This window comes from Petaurus breviceps, unplaced genomic scaffold, assembly GCF_028583685.1.
Source record: "Petaurus breviceps papuanus isolate PSGF00001 unplaced genomic scaffold, PetGlider_PUasm1.0 207, whole genome shotgun sequence".
Lineage (NCBI taxonomy): Eukaryota > Metazoa > Chordata > Mammalia > Diprotodontia > Petauridae > Petaurus > Petaurus breviceps.
The window spans coordinates 29,652,121-29,668,014 of NW_027185850.1; the positions used below are offsets into that span (position 1 = coordinate 29,652,121).

Genomic DNA, 15,894 nt, shown 5'->3' on the forward strand with positions numbered 1-15,894 from the left:
TTAAATCTACACATCTGAGCACCAAACCCATTTCCAGGGAAGAATTAGGGTTCCTCTGCTTATTCTTCTAGTATTCACAAGGAACCCTTGAGAAATGTTTATCTTCCTTCCACGTTTCCAGAGCCTGGCAGGCCTAAGGGATGTTTGCCTTGTTTGTCTCTCTTTGTCAGATCCTGGCCATGAGGTTTGATGCCTCCTCACCTTGCTGAAGAGAGACACTGGACCTAAATGGCGCAGCATGACTTCGTCCCTGCTTGGCTTAATTTCTCCACACCACAGTCAGCTAAGGTACAATTCTTATTCCCTAGTCTCTAAAGGCAAATTTTAATTCTCCCTCCCCTTAACTAAATTATAAACTCAACACTAATCAGATTTACTTTTTTTTTCTACTCTGTTTACATTTCATAAGATTTCACACTATTATTGTGAATGGGTACAAAAACTTACTTCACTAATACAAGATAGGGGGAGCCTAGTTAGATAGCATTTTTTCTGGAAAAGATCTGGGGGTCTCAGTGTACTACAAGCTCAATTTGAGTCAGCCAGGTGATGGAGCAGCCAGAAAAACCAAAATAGTCTAGGGATTCAGTCACTAAACATGTATTTAAACACGTATTTGTTAATATCTACTTAATGCTTGGTAGTGTGTTGTACACACAGTTACAGAGAATGAAACAGTTTTTACTTGTAGGGGGATTGCATTCTAATGGGGAAGACAATTACACATGTAAACATATGACATGTATGAAGTGAATAAATACAAATATATGCAACATTAGTTAAATAAAAGGTATTTAGGGAAGATCACAAGAATTAGCATTAGGAAAAACTTTGTACAGAAACTGGTCTTGAGCTGCATCTTTTTTTTTTTTTTAAAGCAATCAGGGTTAAGTAACTTGCTCAAGGTTACACGGCCAGTTATTTTTGTGTGGGTGCCGAGTATCTGAGTCCAGAACTGATTCCAGGTCTCCTGACTCTGGGGCCGGTGCTCTTACTCACTGCGCCACCTGGCCGCCCCTTGAGCTGCATCTTGGGGGGGGGGGCTCCAAAGAGGAGTTAAGGACAGGGTGCATTCTAGAAATGGAGGAACAACTGGAGCAGAGACTTGGGGACCAGAGGCAGCCATAGTGTTATGTATCAGGGAGAAGGCCAGAAGGGCAGCATCCTAGATTGTGAGAAAGAGGGCAGTGTCCAGGGAAGAGCTCAGCAGAGCAAGTTTTATGTTTGATCCTGGAGTCAATAGGGAGCCAGTGGAATTGATTTAGTGGGGGAATAACATAGAGCTATGGTTAAGGAACTTTGGCAACAGTGTAGGGTGGAATGAAATAGGACAGATCTCAAGCAGGGAAATTATTTAGGGAGCTGTTGCTTGAAGTTAGGCATCTAGGTGCTGTAGTGGAGAAAGGGCCAGGCCTGTCGTCAGGGAGACCTAGGTTCAAAACCAGCCTCAGACACTTACCAGTTATGTGACCCTGGGCAAGTCACTGAACCACACTGTGCCTTTGTTTTCTCATCTATAAAATGAGGATAATAACAGCATCTACCTCCCAAGGTGGTTGTAAAGATAGAATGACATATATGAAAAACATTTTTCCAAACCTTCAGGTATTATATAAATGCTAGTCATCATCATCATCATTATCTAGATATGAGCTGATGAGGGCCCAAAGTGGTCGCTATGTGAATGGAGAGGAGGGGTCAGAATGTAAGAAATGTTGTGGAGGGGCGGCTAAGGTGGTGCAGTGAATAGAGCACCAGCCCTGGAATCAGGAGGACCTGGATTCGGATCCGGTCTCAGACACTTAACACAAAAAAATAGCCATGTGACCATGGGCAAGTCACTTAACCCCAGTTGCCCTCCAAGAAGCCACAAAAAAAAAAGAAAAGAAATGTTGTGGAGGGAGACAGGGATTGGCAACTGGTTAGACCTGTGGGATGAGGGAAAGTGAGAAGTCCAGGATGATACAGGTTTTACAAACTTGGGCTACTAGAAGGATTGGTGCCCTCGAAGGACATAGGGAAATTAGGAAGAGGGAGATGTAAGGTGGAGGGTGGGAAATAATGAATTCCTTTTGAAATGTCTAATAAGCAATTAATGATCGGGAACTGAATCTCAAAAGAGAGACTGACTGGATCTATAAATTTGGGCATCGTCTACATAGAGATAATAGCAGAAAGAATGTACAAGGAAAAGAGATGAGAGCCTAGGACAGAACCTTGAGGTACTTTATCAGTTAGGGGGAAGACAATGAATGACCCAGTAAAAGGAACAGTCAGAGAGGTAGAAGGCAAACTAGAGGTAGTATCACGAAAACCCAGAGAGGAGAGACTCGGAGAACAGGGTATGGTGAACAGTATTAAATGGATCTGGTAAATTGAGAAAGATTAGAATTTCCAAAAGACCCTCAGATGCAGCAGTTTAGTAATCCTCAGTAATTGGGGGTAGGGGAGTGTTCAGGGAGGACCAGCACATCTTGTGTGAGGGCTCACCAGCCCCTTTTTCTGGGCTGCCCATCCACCTTTGGTGTCCACCTGTCCCAATTCTTACCTGTGGCTCCAGGAAGCTGTAGCATGTACAGCAGCCACAACCAGGTAAAAGTGTCTCAGCAGACGGGCTAAACCAGGCTGAGAGTAACTAACAGGCTTCAAACACATCAGTGAGTTGGGGGAATATCTTATCACAAGTATGTGAAGACTTCCCCGGTGGAGTGGGCATATGAGAACAACTTGATCCAGTGTCCATGAAGGCAGCTGAAGCAGGCGCTGTGGTGCTCCTAGAACTTGGTCAGACATTGAAGAGACTCCTAGGTCATCCACTACATCCTGGGCCATCGTTAGTCATCTCACCTTTTGTCCTGCCACTGGACTTCAGTGACTTTGAAAGAGAGAGTGAAGCTGACAACTTATGCAGCTCTGCCTCACTTAAATCCACTTCATGCGCGTGATGTCATTGGTCCTTTTCAGAAGTGAAAGATAAAAACAATTATTTGGAGGGGAAGGTTTTTAGACTGCAAACAGTTGAGAAACAAGTTAAGAGGAGAGGAAATACAGTTTTAAGGAATTTGACTGAGAAAGAGGAGAGATACAAAATGAGCTTGTGGGGATGTTCTAGTGGAAAGTCTAGTAAAGATTTTTTTTAAGAATGGGGAAGGCTGGAACATCTTTGTAGGCAGTAGGGAAGGGACCAGGAGAGATTAAAGGTGAGAGAGAAGGAGGGTTGGTTAAGGATGCCATCTATTAGAAAAGGCAAAATATCAAAGGTAATCAAAGGCATGTAGAGTGGGATTGGCTTTGGTAAAGAGCCCTTTTTTATCAGACGCTATGGAAAAGGAACAGAAAGGAAGACCATGTTATACCATGAGGTTTTCTTGGCAAAGACACTGAAGTATCCATTTCCTTCTCCACTGGATTTTGGCAAATAGAGATTAAGGGATTTGCCCCAGGTCACATTTATAGTAAGTGTCTGAGGCCAGATTTTAACTCAGTTTTGCTTGTTCTAGACTTGCCCAGGGTCATACTACTAGTAAATGTCAGAGACTGAATTTGAACTCACTTCTTCCTGATTCCAGTTTCAATTATCTGTCCACCATGCCTTCTAGCTGCCTGTTCTACTTTTCTGGGTGGTTGTTGTTTTTTTACCAGTATCAGATTGTTTTAATGACTACAACTTTATAGGATAATTTAAGTTCTGAAAATGCCATTTTACTTTCATTCTTATCCTTTTTTTGTCCATTTTTCCCTTCATTCTAGATCCATTTGTTGTTTTTCTACATGCATTTTCTCTACCTCTGTAACCCTGCTTTCTTTGGTTCTTGTTATAGCTCTAAAGCTATACGTTAATTTAGGGTTTATGATTTTTGTTGTATTAGAGTGACCTAAGCCCAAGCAATGAATATCCCTCTAATTTTTTAAGTCATTTCTTTAAAGATTGTTTTGTAACTATTTCTTTAAGTTTTGATGTGCCTTGGTAGATGATCTCCTCAATACTTAATGAATTTTATACTTATTTTTAATGAGATTTACTTTTCTATTTCCTCTTAAATTTTGTTATTGTTATAAAACTTGGTTTTGCTACGATTTTTTCTCTTTTTTAAATCATCTATTAGAAAAGACGGTTCTGTCGTTGAAGGAGAGGGGAGAAATATAATCAAAAAAGAAATTGACATAAAAGCATCAATTTGTAAAATCTTTAACAGATTTTAAATTTTGGCACATAGCTGCAGTCCATTGAGATATTTTAGGATTATGAGTGAATGGCTCAACATGTTGCCTCTCTTTTCCAATTTTTTGTCATCTTCAAGTATTAAAAGTATGCTATGTAGGTCTTTGTCCCAGTTGATAACAAGAATGACTAGATCTGAGCCAGCACGAAGGCCCTTCAGTAAATCTCTCCAAGTTCACATTGATGACCAGTATTACTCTTTGAGTCAGTTTTTTATGAACCTACTTGGCTTTACTGCCATCTTGCCCACATTTCTTTATCTTCTATACAGCAATAAATAGGAATTTATGGGATGTTTTCTGCACATCTAAGTCACTTATAACTGTATCATTCACTTGATAGATATACTTAGTATGTTAATACTATCTGTAAAAGAATAAGATTAATCTGTTTGGGGTTTTTTTGCTTTTTGGAGGGGGGAGGGCAGGGAAGTTGGGGTTAAGTGACTTGCCTAAGGTCACACAACTAATCAGTGTTAAGTATCTGAGGCCAGATTTGAACTCAGGTCCTCCTGACTCCAGGACCAGTGCTCTATTCACTGTGCCAACTAGCTGCCCCAGTTTTTTGTTTGTTTTTAACAAGTTTGCCCTGTTCTTGATGAGACCAGACTAAATCTTGACTGCTGCTGTACCTTTTGAGATGTTCAGAAATATCCCTTCATTATGTTCTCAAATTTGAAACCCAAGTCAAAACTCACTTAAAGTTTCCGGTTTTCACTGTTACCTTTCTTTGAAAATTGGGATAGTTCTTTTTTTTCTAGCCTGTGATACTTCTGTTCTCCCGAGTCTTTAAAAAATGTGCAGTGCTTTATCAGTCACATTTTACAAGTTCTTTCAATATCTCCAAAAAGATGGGTGACAGAAATTCATAGAGGGAGGCTAGATACCCTCATATTCTCTCCTTATTTGAGTTTTCATTCCACTTGTTAGCCATTATTGTTCTATCCTTCCCATTCTTCATACCATTCTCCCTGGTTTTAGATATTACTTATTTTAAGGAAGACTCTGTTTATTCATATACTTTCTAATGTTTTTAACAGGAATTCATATCATATCTTCCCAGGAACTTTTTCTATATCTTTTGACATATAATCGTAAGATTTTGTTGTTTTTGTTATTAATATGGTCAGTTATGTTTATAATTTTGCTGATAATTGAATTGGCCCTATATTCCTGCTATAAATGCAGCTTGGTATATATTATCTTTGTGATATAGCTGCATTCTCCTTGTTGACATTTTATTCATAATTTTATAGCAATATTCTTTAGGGATATTGGTCTCTAGTAGTATCAAACTCACATGGAAATGGATCCCTGTAGGCCACTTATTGACTTAGATACTACAAATTAGAAACTACAAATTAACACTATCCGTGTTCTGTTGTATTTTTATTTATTTTGTTAAACATTTTCCAATCACATTTTAATCTGGTTCAGGCTGTACTTGGAAGTTTTACAGTCCAAGAGATTGACACCTCTGGTCTATAGTTTTCTTTCTCTGTTTTGACTCCCTGGTTTAGGTATCAAGACCATATTTGTGTCATAGAAGGAATTTGGTAAGATCTCTTTCTTTTCCTATTTTTTCAAATAGTTTATGTAGCATTGGAATTGTTTTTTAAAATATTTGGTAGAATTTGCTGGTCTTTAGGACTTTTCTTTTGGGGTTTATTTATGGTTTGTTCAATTTCTTTTTCTAAGATAGGGTTATTTAGTACTCCATTTCTTGTGTGTTAATCTGGATAATTTCTATTTTTGTAAATTTTTATCTATTTTATTTAGATTGTCAGTTTGACGTACATACAGTTCTGGCTTTATGTAAATTTGTATTCTGCACATTTGACTTTTTACAGAAAACATTTTGAAAATTTCTGCATTGCAAAAAAACACCTATGTACTGTGTGTTCTTTCTCCACTCTTGCCCCACTTTCCTCTGCTCTGTGCTTCACTCCTCCACACTATATTTCACCTCCTTCACTCCACCCCCCCCAAAAATAAACAAATAAGCAAAAAACCCTCCCAGTGAAAGCAAAAATTGCCACTGTAGGAGGATTAGGTGCTTGGCTTGAGACCTCCAGTCAGAGAGGAGACCTTTACGGCTTGAGCATCTACCTGCCTACATGTCAGTTCTTCTTGCATTTCTCCCTTCCATCTGGCTGTGCTTGGGTACTGAGTGTCTGTCCCTGGCCTCCAGATGTTGCCTGTCCTCTCTTGTCTGTGTCCATGTCTAGCCCCCATGTATCTTGCCCCCAGCTTCTTGTTCTTCTTCGTTTGGGCCAGGTCCCCATGTGACTGGTCCCCGCCTCCTCCTGCTGTCCTTTCTCACTGTGTGCCAGCCCTTTCCACAGGTGTTCAGGGCAGTTCCCTTCCCTTCTTTCCAGGCAAATTGACATTATATAAAAATAACTTTATATAGAGGTCTGCAGAATAATCTTTACATAAAGCAAGAACTCTTTGTATAGTTGGGCACAATAGCTGTTAATTTCTTTTATTTCTTCATTAGTTGTGAATTGACCTTTTTTCGTTTTTGATATTGGCAATTTGTAACTCTTTTTTCAAAAAAATCAACTTATCTAATGGCTTATCTACTTTGTTAACAATTTTCTGTCTCCTCTCCTCCTCCCCAAAAAAAGCTTCTAATTTTTATTAACTCACTTGATTTTTCGCTTGCAGTTTTATTTATCTTCTTTAATTTTCAGGTTTCTATTTTGCTGTTTTATTGGGGATTTTTGATTTTTTGGTTTTTCGGGGGGGGGGGTTAGTTGCATCCCTAATTCCTTCATCAGATCCTTCTCTTTTTTATTGATGAAAGCATTTAAAGATAACAGTTTTCCCTTAAATGTTGCTTTAGCTGCTTCCCAGAAATTTTGGTACCTTTTCATTTTTGTTACTATCTTTAATAATTGTTTCTATGATTTATTCTTTGATCTACTTTTTTTAATTAACTTAGTTTCCATTTAATTTTTAATCTTTTTTTAAAAAATCTTTTAGCCTTTTATTACGTGTAATGTTGGTAAAAAAAAATTATGATATTTTTGCTTTTCTGCTTTTGTTTGAGAGGTTATTATGCCCTAATACGTGGACAGCTTTTGTAGAGGTACCCTGAATAGCTGAAAAATAGGCATATTCCTTTCTGTTCCCATTCAGTATTCTCTAGAGGTATATCATATCTAACTTTTCTAAAATTCTATTCAATTTCTTGTTTATTTTTTGTTTCAGTTTAGGTCTGAGAAGGGATAAGTTGAGGTCCCCCACTATTTTAGATTGACTGTCTATTTCTTCCACGTAATTAATTTACTTTTTCCTTTAAGAATTTAAATGTAACATTATTATTTGCATACATGTTGCATTGATTCATTGTCTGGAGTGACTTAGCAAAATGTAGTTTCCCTGCTTTCCTCTTTTATTTATATCTGATTTTGCTTTTGCTTTCTCTGAGATCGTAATGGCTACCTTTCCCTTTTTTACTCAGCTGAAGCAAGATAAATTCTGCTCTACTACTTTATTTTAACTCTGTGTATACTTTCTACTCCAATTTATTTTTTATAAATAGCATATTGTTGGATTCTAATTTCTAATCTAGTGTTCTAAGCATGATCGATTTATTAGTTAGGTTAGCAGTAACCAATAAATTGGGTCAGTGGCCTCTCTCAGTGACCCAAGTCCCAAAGGGTAGGGCTCACCAGCCTTAATATAGTTTGGGGGGATACAGAATTGAGTAGGTGGGGAAGACACTGCAATTGTTAGTAGGGTAAATAGCACCATGGGGGTAGGGACAACATGATTGTTTACATTTGTGTTGTTAAGGAATGATTGATTGATTGATTGATGGGACCCATCTGCATCATAAGGATGTTGTTAGTGGACCAGGGATGGCAGATTCCCTCCCTCCTAGGAGGGTTTGTTAAGAAGATTAGAGCTGCCTTAATTGTGCAAGGAAAGGCAAGGATGAACAGCATATCTCTTGGAGCTTTCGCACTTAACACAGGATGTCTTGGTATTTTCCCAGGAGCTGAAGATAACCGTTTTTCCCATTAATTAGAACTTTAACTCAGAGGGAAAACTGAATTCCTGAGCTCAAATCAAAGACATAGAAAGGTGTTCTGAATAATCATGCAAAATGGGGTGGTAATACAAAACAAGAGTCTATTCTAAAATGACACAGAATCAATTACTTCAGACTTTCATGGTTATAAATTACTGTATATTTCCCTTCATCCCAGTTATCTTTTTTTTTTCTCCTGTACCTTCTTTATGAGTCTATTTTCTTTCTTATTACTTCCTGCCTTAATCTGCCCTCCTTCTTAACCCTCTCTCCCTTTCTCTTCTTCCCTGTTGGGTAAGAACAGTTTCTGTACTAAGTGGTGAATGAGTGTGTTTTATTCTTCCTTCTTTTAACCATTTCATATGAGAGGGAGGTTCAGGTGTTTCCTGCCCCACCTTTCCCCTGTGGCCTCCTCAAATGTAAACTCTTCCCTGTGCACCTGTAGCAGCAAGCACCCCAAGCATCCTCAGGGTTTGCTGCCAATACAGGTTCTTAGATCTGCTTTGTTAAAGCAACTCAAAATGGGTTAACAAGCTTACTTTAATCAGTCAGACATATATCATTTACCTTGTTCAGGGGAAAAGGTCAGCACCCCGAACTTCAAAGTACACAGACAGAATTATCAAGACAGAAACAGATCTAGTAGACAGATTTCAAACTGTCCAACCATTAAATCCATACCCAGTCAACATCTGGGTTTCTTCAAAGCCGGGGGGCTCAGGACAACGGCTTCCCAGAATCCATATCAAATCACAGAACACTTCTCAAAGTGAGCCCCAAAACAAAGCTACACATCAGGGCTTATATAGCCTTCTCCTGGCTCAGAGAATGTAACAACCTTCTGGACCCACTGGCCAATCAAGAAGTATCTACTGAAAAACAAGCTTCCCACCCCAGGCTCCAGGTGCACTTTAGCCTAGGGGCAGGGAAGATCTTTAAATTTGCATTTCCATTACAGCACCCCATTTATGTGAGATTATTTTCCCATTCTTCATCTCCCTCCCCACCTTCCCTTTCTTCTGACATCTTCCAAGCACAACAAAACTTCTTCCATGAACCTTCATGGTGGTAGAACTCTGAGGGGATAAATGTTTCGTCTTTCCTGGCCCAAACCTTATTTTAGTTCCTTATGATTGTTCACTTAACGTTTACCTTTTCTTGGTTCTCTTGATTCTTGTGTTTGTATGTTGGATATGTTTGTATGACTGCTCAACTCTAGTCTTTAAATCAGAAATGCTTGAAAGTCTTCTATTTCTTTAAAGGACCGGGTTTTTTTTCCCCCCTGTAGAATCATACTTAGTCTTGATGGATAGATAATTATTGGTTGTAAGCCTAGATCCTTTGCCTTCTGGAATTTTATGCCACGCTCTCCATTTCTTTATTATACTGACTGCTAATCTAGCATGATTTTGGGATCAGCTAAGTGACATAGAGGATAGAGTGCCAGGCCTAGAGTCAGGAAGACCTGAATTTAAATCTGGCACTTACTATGTAACCCTGGTCAATTCATTTAACCTCTTGTCTCAGTTTCCTCATCTGTAAAATGGGGATATATAGCACCCACCTCCCACAACCTCCGTTGTGAAGATCAAATGAGTTAATAATTGTAACATGCTTAGCACAGTGCCTGGCACATAGTAAACAGTATGTAAGTATTAGCTGTCATCATCATTATTATTGTTCCTCCATGGTACTTGAATTTTTTCCTTATGACTTCTTGCATTACTTTTTTCTTGATGTGGGGACTCTGGATTTTGACTATAATATTCCAGCAAGTTTTCAATTTGGGTTTTCATTCAGGAGGTGACTGACGAATTCTTTCCATTTTTACTTGGCCCTCTGGTTCTAAGGTAACTGGGAAGTTTTGTTTTAATTTTTCTTGAAATAGGATGTCTAGATTGCTTGTTCATGGCTTTTGTTTCTTCACTGTTGTCTTCTTCATCTTTTGACTTTGTTTTATTATTTCTTGATGTCTCATGGAGTCATTAACTTCCATTTGGCCAACTCTTCTCAAGCAGGGAGTTACTTTTTTTTTTTTTTTGGAGAGCAGCTAGCTTTATTGTGGGCAGTCTTGGTTGGGCCCTGGGGCTGTTCCCCTAGTCCTGCTTCAGGCTCAGCCTCTCAAACAGGTACTCGCCCAGCCCAGGCTGGGGGTCTGCCTGCATGTGGCGCAGCATGGTCAGGTGGTCCCCCAGATGCTTCAGCAGCTTCACCTCCGCACCCAGGTAGTAGCTCTCTAGGAAGTCGCAGAGATGTGGATCACCTTTGGCTCGAGCCCAGGGCGTGCAGCTTCAGGAGGGCCTCATTCAGGCCCTTCTCCAGGTTCAGGGCTGCCTGCATGGCATCCAAGCTTTGACCCCACTCATCTTGGGCAGATTTCTGCACAGCCTGGAGGAGGACACGGCCCCGATGCAGGTTCTGGAGCAGCATAAGGCGCTTGGTGCCCTTGCATTTGTCCTTCGCCAGCTCACGGAAAAAAAGCAACACTCTGGGCAGAGTGACATCGTCTCGATCGAAATAGAAACCCAGGGACAGGTAGGAGTAGGATACCTGAAGGAACAGGCTGGCCAGGCGGTTGACAGTGGCCTCAGTCTCGGAGGAGAAGTTTTGGCGGATCTGGGAGCTAGAGTTCATGGCACCAACCGCGGAGTGAGGAGGCAGCTGGTCTCACAGGTGGGGGCTGGTCCCAGGGGCTGGCAGGGGGTGGCTGGCCCCACAGCCTGGAGGGTTGCAGAAGGCTGAAGCTAAAAAAGGAGAGCTGAGGGGACCCCGGATCTGTTCCATCCAAACACTGTTGAAGCAAGAACCAGAGCCAGCAACGTGGAATAGGGAGTTAACTATTTTTTTAGAAAGGTTTAATTCCCCTTTTTTCAAAGTGTTAATTGACTCCATTTCTTTCATCCCTAGATTTTACTTCTTTTCCTGTTTTTTTTCCTCTACTACTCTCATTTGGTTTTTAAGATCATTTTTAGCTTCTTTTTTTTTTTTAACTCTTGCTTTATTTCTCCTAGGAATTCTTGTTAGACTTGTGTCCAATATACATTTCTTTTCCTTGAGGCTTTGTAGACTTCATGTCATTTTCTTCTGTGTTTGTGTCTTGAGCTTCCTTATTACCAGAATTAGCTCTTTATGGTCAGATTCTTTTCTTTGTTTGCTTTCTTCTGATCTTCTTGACTTTGGACTTCATGTTAATGTTGGGTTCAGTGAATTTCTGAGAAGAATGTCTGGCCTGAACTCTTATCCTCTTACCTCCTGCTGCTAAATCTGCTCCTGCAGGGATGTAGTCTGGGGCAGTGTCTGTTCACCGTCCTCCTATTCTGAACTTTGTACATTCCTGACCCACATTTGGGTCTGGCAGCTTTTCCTTTGGTGGGAGTTCCAGCAGACTGCTGCTCAACTGAGTCACACTTATTTAACCTCATGGATGGCTCTTCAGGTTCAGAACAACTGAACTCCAGGGTACCCTTTATAGTCTGTGACTTCTCCCTGGGTCATTCCACTATAGGCAAGAAATGAGTCCCCTTCTGCTCCTGGGATCAATTCCCCAAAGCTACTGTTTGCTTCCAGTACTTATTCTTTGCCTTGGATCTGTGGCCTAGAACTATATAGTAAGCAACCAAACAGATTGGGTGCCACATGACACCCATCCCCGAGCCCTGAACTAGTTACCCTCCTTCAGTCCCTGGGTACTGAAATGCTCCTAGCTTCAAACTCCTGGCCACATCTCATCCCCATCTGTATAAACTTGTTCTGTCTCCCTAAGCTGCTCTTGGGTGGCAAGATGACTCACTGTCACTTTTTTTTGGATTTCCTGAGTTTGATCTGGTGTGTTTTCTAGATCTTTATGGAAGAGGCTTGGTGGTCAAGCTAAGCTGTACACTTCTTCCTCTCAATCCTCCAGTCTTGACTCCCTTGTCATTCTTCTTCTCCTTGAAGGAGAAAATAGGAAGCAAAATAAAAATTGAGTATTTTCTTCCCTCTTCTCGTTCTCAAATCCTGTCCCTGATCCTTCTCTTTTTCCAGGGTACCACTAAAAAATGCCCTTATTGTTGTCCACAGCATTCACATGAGCCTTAGTTTGTTCTGACTTTTTTTTGTAGTCCTGAAACTTATCCCCCATGCCATGTGTTTTTCATCTTCCACTATTTGAATCTGCTGTTATTTCATTTTACATGTCATTTTAGAATCTCAGTGCATCCACATCAGGGTCTTCAGACAGACACTTCTTCTTTGCTGCCTCATAAGAAAGGTTTCTTTTATGTCTTCAGAATTTCTTTCATAAGAGCTTCCCATTTTCCCTGGGTTTGTCTTTCCCTAAAGAATTTTGCCTATCTTTTCTCTGAGTAAGGAAAGAGCTTGACCTAGAGTCAAGACAGTTGTTGTTCAGTCATTTTCAACTCTTCATGACCTCTGGTTTTCTTGGCAAAGATACTGGAGTGGTTCATTGTTTCCTTCTCCAGTGGAGTCAGGCAAACAGAGGTTAAGTCACTTGCTTAGGGTCACATAGCTAGGAGGTGTCTGAGGTTGGATGTGAGCTTGGGTCTTCTTGACTTCAGGCCCAGTGCTCTTTCTATCCACTGAGTTATATATCTGCTTCAAAAGTCAGGAAGATTTGAATTCAAGTCTGGCCTCAGGTTTGGGCAGGTCATTTCTTACCCTCTCTCAGCCACAGTTTCCTTATCTGTAAAATGGGGGTAATAGTAACACCTAGCTGGGGCGGCCAGGTAGCACAGCGAGTAAGAGCACCAGCTGCAGTGTTGGGATGACCTGGATCAAATCCGGGCTCAGATACTCAGCACCACACCCAGAAATAATTGGCTGTGTAACCTTGAGCAAGTTACTTAACCCTGATTGCTTAAAAAAAAATAGTAACACCTAGCTTCCAGGGCTGTGGTGAGAGTCAGATAAGTGCTTTATAAACCCTAAAGCTGTATAAATGTTAGTTTTTTTTTTTTTTAAGGTAGGAGATTTGGACATATTTTTTGGCAACAAGGAAAGACCCAATGAATGAAGAACAGTTGAAAATTAGGAGGCAAGAGTGAACTGGACATTAAAAGGGCAAACTGTTAGAGAACATGGGAAGGGAAGGGATTGAGGGCTGATCTTAGCAAGGAAAAGGACTACAGATTTGTCAGCAATAAAACAAAAGATGAAAGAATAATGAGAGTTGGGTCAAGAGACTTTGACGTGTAAAATAAGGAGGAAAGGGAGTTGCCATTGTATATGAAGGTTAGAATAGTCACCAAGAAGTGAGATGGTTAGAAGCAGTAAGGCCTGAGTTGAAATTGTGGACCCAGCCTGCATAGTTCTGTATTTCTCTGTGTTTAGCATCATAAGAGTAGGTTTGAAAGAAGTATCTTGGTTTTTTGGGATTTTTTTTAAAAAGACAGTACCTCAAAAATCCATGGAGTAAATGGGATAAGGAAGAAGGTCTAGGGACAAGAGAGATGTGACCTGTACATTGATAGATAGTTTAGAGGGGTTAGATTTGTTAGAGACAACAGAGGCTCTCTCCCCCGCAGAATCCCCTTTGAAGGCAACATTAGACACATCCCATATCCTCTCAAGACTCACTGCATTGATGAAATTAAATGTAACCAGATTGCATATCTTTTAGATGAAAGTTCCTTTCCACCTTTCAGACCATGATTCTAATCACTAAGTTTAGACACAGTGCTTGTTGGGGAAAATGTGATAAAAGAGACAAGGAGGAGGTGGACATAGAACTGAATCTCTGATGGAAGTGAAGGCTTTTGAAAGCCATGAAGATAGGCAAGCAGTGCATTCCGGGTGTGTGATTGTTTAGTGCAGAAATGTCCATTAGAGCTTAGATTGTGGAATGGTTTTCGTACTCAAACAAGGTGTGTTTTGCCCATGACATTATAGTGAGCTTCTCCTAAACTATGGTGATGTTTTATCCCTGTCGGGGCTTGATCCTGTCTGAGTTTGACCCACAGGAAGAAGTCAGAGGGGCCTAGGTTGGGCTACTACTCATGCATTTGCTTCTTTGGTCTTTTTCTTCCTAGTCTCCTGCAGCCACCTTTGAAAAACATGGAGAGCACCTGTCCCGAGGAGAAGGACGATTTGGAGTGAGTCGCCGGAGACATAACTCCTCTGATGGTTTTTTTAACAATGGGCCCCTACGGACTCCAGGAGGTGAGTGATTCCCAGCGTCCTCTTGTTCACATCAGAGCCATCTGGTGCAGCAAGCACCACCTGGGAAAGATGGAAGGAAGGAAGGCAGACCATTGCTTCCTTCCATGTAGGAACTTGTCTTAGGTAGAGGCTATACTGCTCGTACCCACACGAGCTGGGCTCTCTACTGGGTGGGAGAGACTTGTCTTCTGATGGATTTAAAACCATTTGTTGCAGTTGAAAGGGATCTTTCCAGGAATTGGCATTGAAAGAAAAGTTGAACTTTCATCATTCTAGCTCAGTTATCCAATCTCATAATCCATATTATTCTAAACACACTAATCAGACTAGCCATTGGCTGACTGGCAGGGCCTTCAGCCAGATCAGAGGCCCCTGGCCTGCCCCCTCCACTCCCAGCAGAGAGCCACATTGACGCGTGTTGTTGCTTTTCCTTTCCACGTTAGATTCCTGGCACCAACCCTCCCTGCTCCGCCATGACTCCGTAGATTCGGGTGTCTCCAAGGGCACACATGCCGGACTCGCTGGGAACCAGTCCGGTTGGCATGGCTCTGCCCGGGGTCACGATGGCGTGAGCCAGCGCGGCGGGGGGGGAGCAGGGACCCACCGCCACTGGAATGGCAGCTTCCACTCCCGCAAGGGCTCTGCCTTTCAGGAAAAGCCACCTACTGAGGCCAGGGAAGAAAAGAAAGAAGAGAAGGCGGAGAAGTTGCAGTTTGAGGAGGAAGACTTTGTAAGTGTGGAACTTTCTGAGGGCAGCTAAGGCTGTGGCATAATAATAGCAGAAGTCAGGACCCTTTGGCAACAAGATTTTTTTTTTTTTTTTAAGAAACTACACAGTCTAGAAGTAGATATAACTAAGTTTAGGTTTAGAATCAGGCCATAGACATTAGTGGACATCTGGTCCAAACCCTTCATTTTACAGAGCAAGACACTATGACCAGAGGGGGAAGGTAATAAGAGTCACAGAGCCAGGACCAGAAACTAAATTGTAGCCCTTCGGTCAAAGTCTAAAAGACCTTTTGTAGAGGAAAGGAGACAGAGTTGAAAGGAAGAGGGGAGGGCTTTATGAGAACCCCTGAGCAGTTGTTACTGCTAGTCATGTTCAGTCTTATTTAAAGTGTTAGCAAGTGATTAGCATCTTTAGGGCCAGTTGCTTCATCTTTCATGCAAAGTGATATTTTCTAGACTGCAGAGTTATAAATCATCTTATGCATTTTGAGTTCCTAGATAAGATGCTCTAATTACAAAGTGTGCCCTCTCAGAGGGATTGTGTTTTCTGCTGATCTTTAGGAGTTCCTTCTCTTGTCCTTGCTTTCTTTTGCTAAAGTAAATAGCTTGTGCCCATAGAAATTGTGACCAAAAGACCTGGTCATATGGTTGGCACAAACTCTGAAGTTCCTGTGTTGACCTCTGCCTCTTAGCATGTAAACCCACCATTCAGTTTATGTAGTGTGTTTTAAAGTAGTGAGCTAGAA

The 15,894-nt window shown here is 41.0% G+C and overlaps 2 protein-coding genes across 5 annotated transcripts in view; one reads left to right on the plus strand and one right to left on the minus strand.

Annotated features, from left to right (window-relative positions):
- Positions 1-15,894, minus strand: part of LOC138165029 (nuclear autoantigenic sperm protein-like) — a 570,370-nt gene that overhangs the window by 358,033 nt on the left and 196,443 nt on the right. The gene's annotated exons all lie outside the window — the stretch shown is intronic.
- LOC138165024 (vasculin-like protein 1) overlaps positions 1-15,894 on the plus strand; it is an 80,738-nt gene that overhangs the window by 31,754 nt on the left and 33,090 nt on the right. For 3 of the 4 annotated variants that reach the window (XM_069093087.1, XM_069093088.1, XM_069093089.1), the window contains 4 exons: positions 171-288; positions 5,742-5,777; positions 14,290-14,419; positions 14,863-15,149. In XM_069093087.1, the coding sequence (XP_068949188.1) occupies positions 229-288; positions 5,742-5,777; positions 14,290-14,419; positions 14,863-15,149 (513 nt within the window). In that variant the 5' untranslated portion in view covers positions 171-228. The remainder of the gene's footprint in view (positions 1-170; positions 289-5,741; positions 5,778-14,289; positions 14,420-14,862; positions 15,150-15,894) is intronic. The other variant, XM_069093090.1, reaches the window with a different exon arrangement.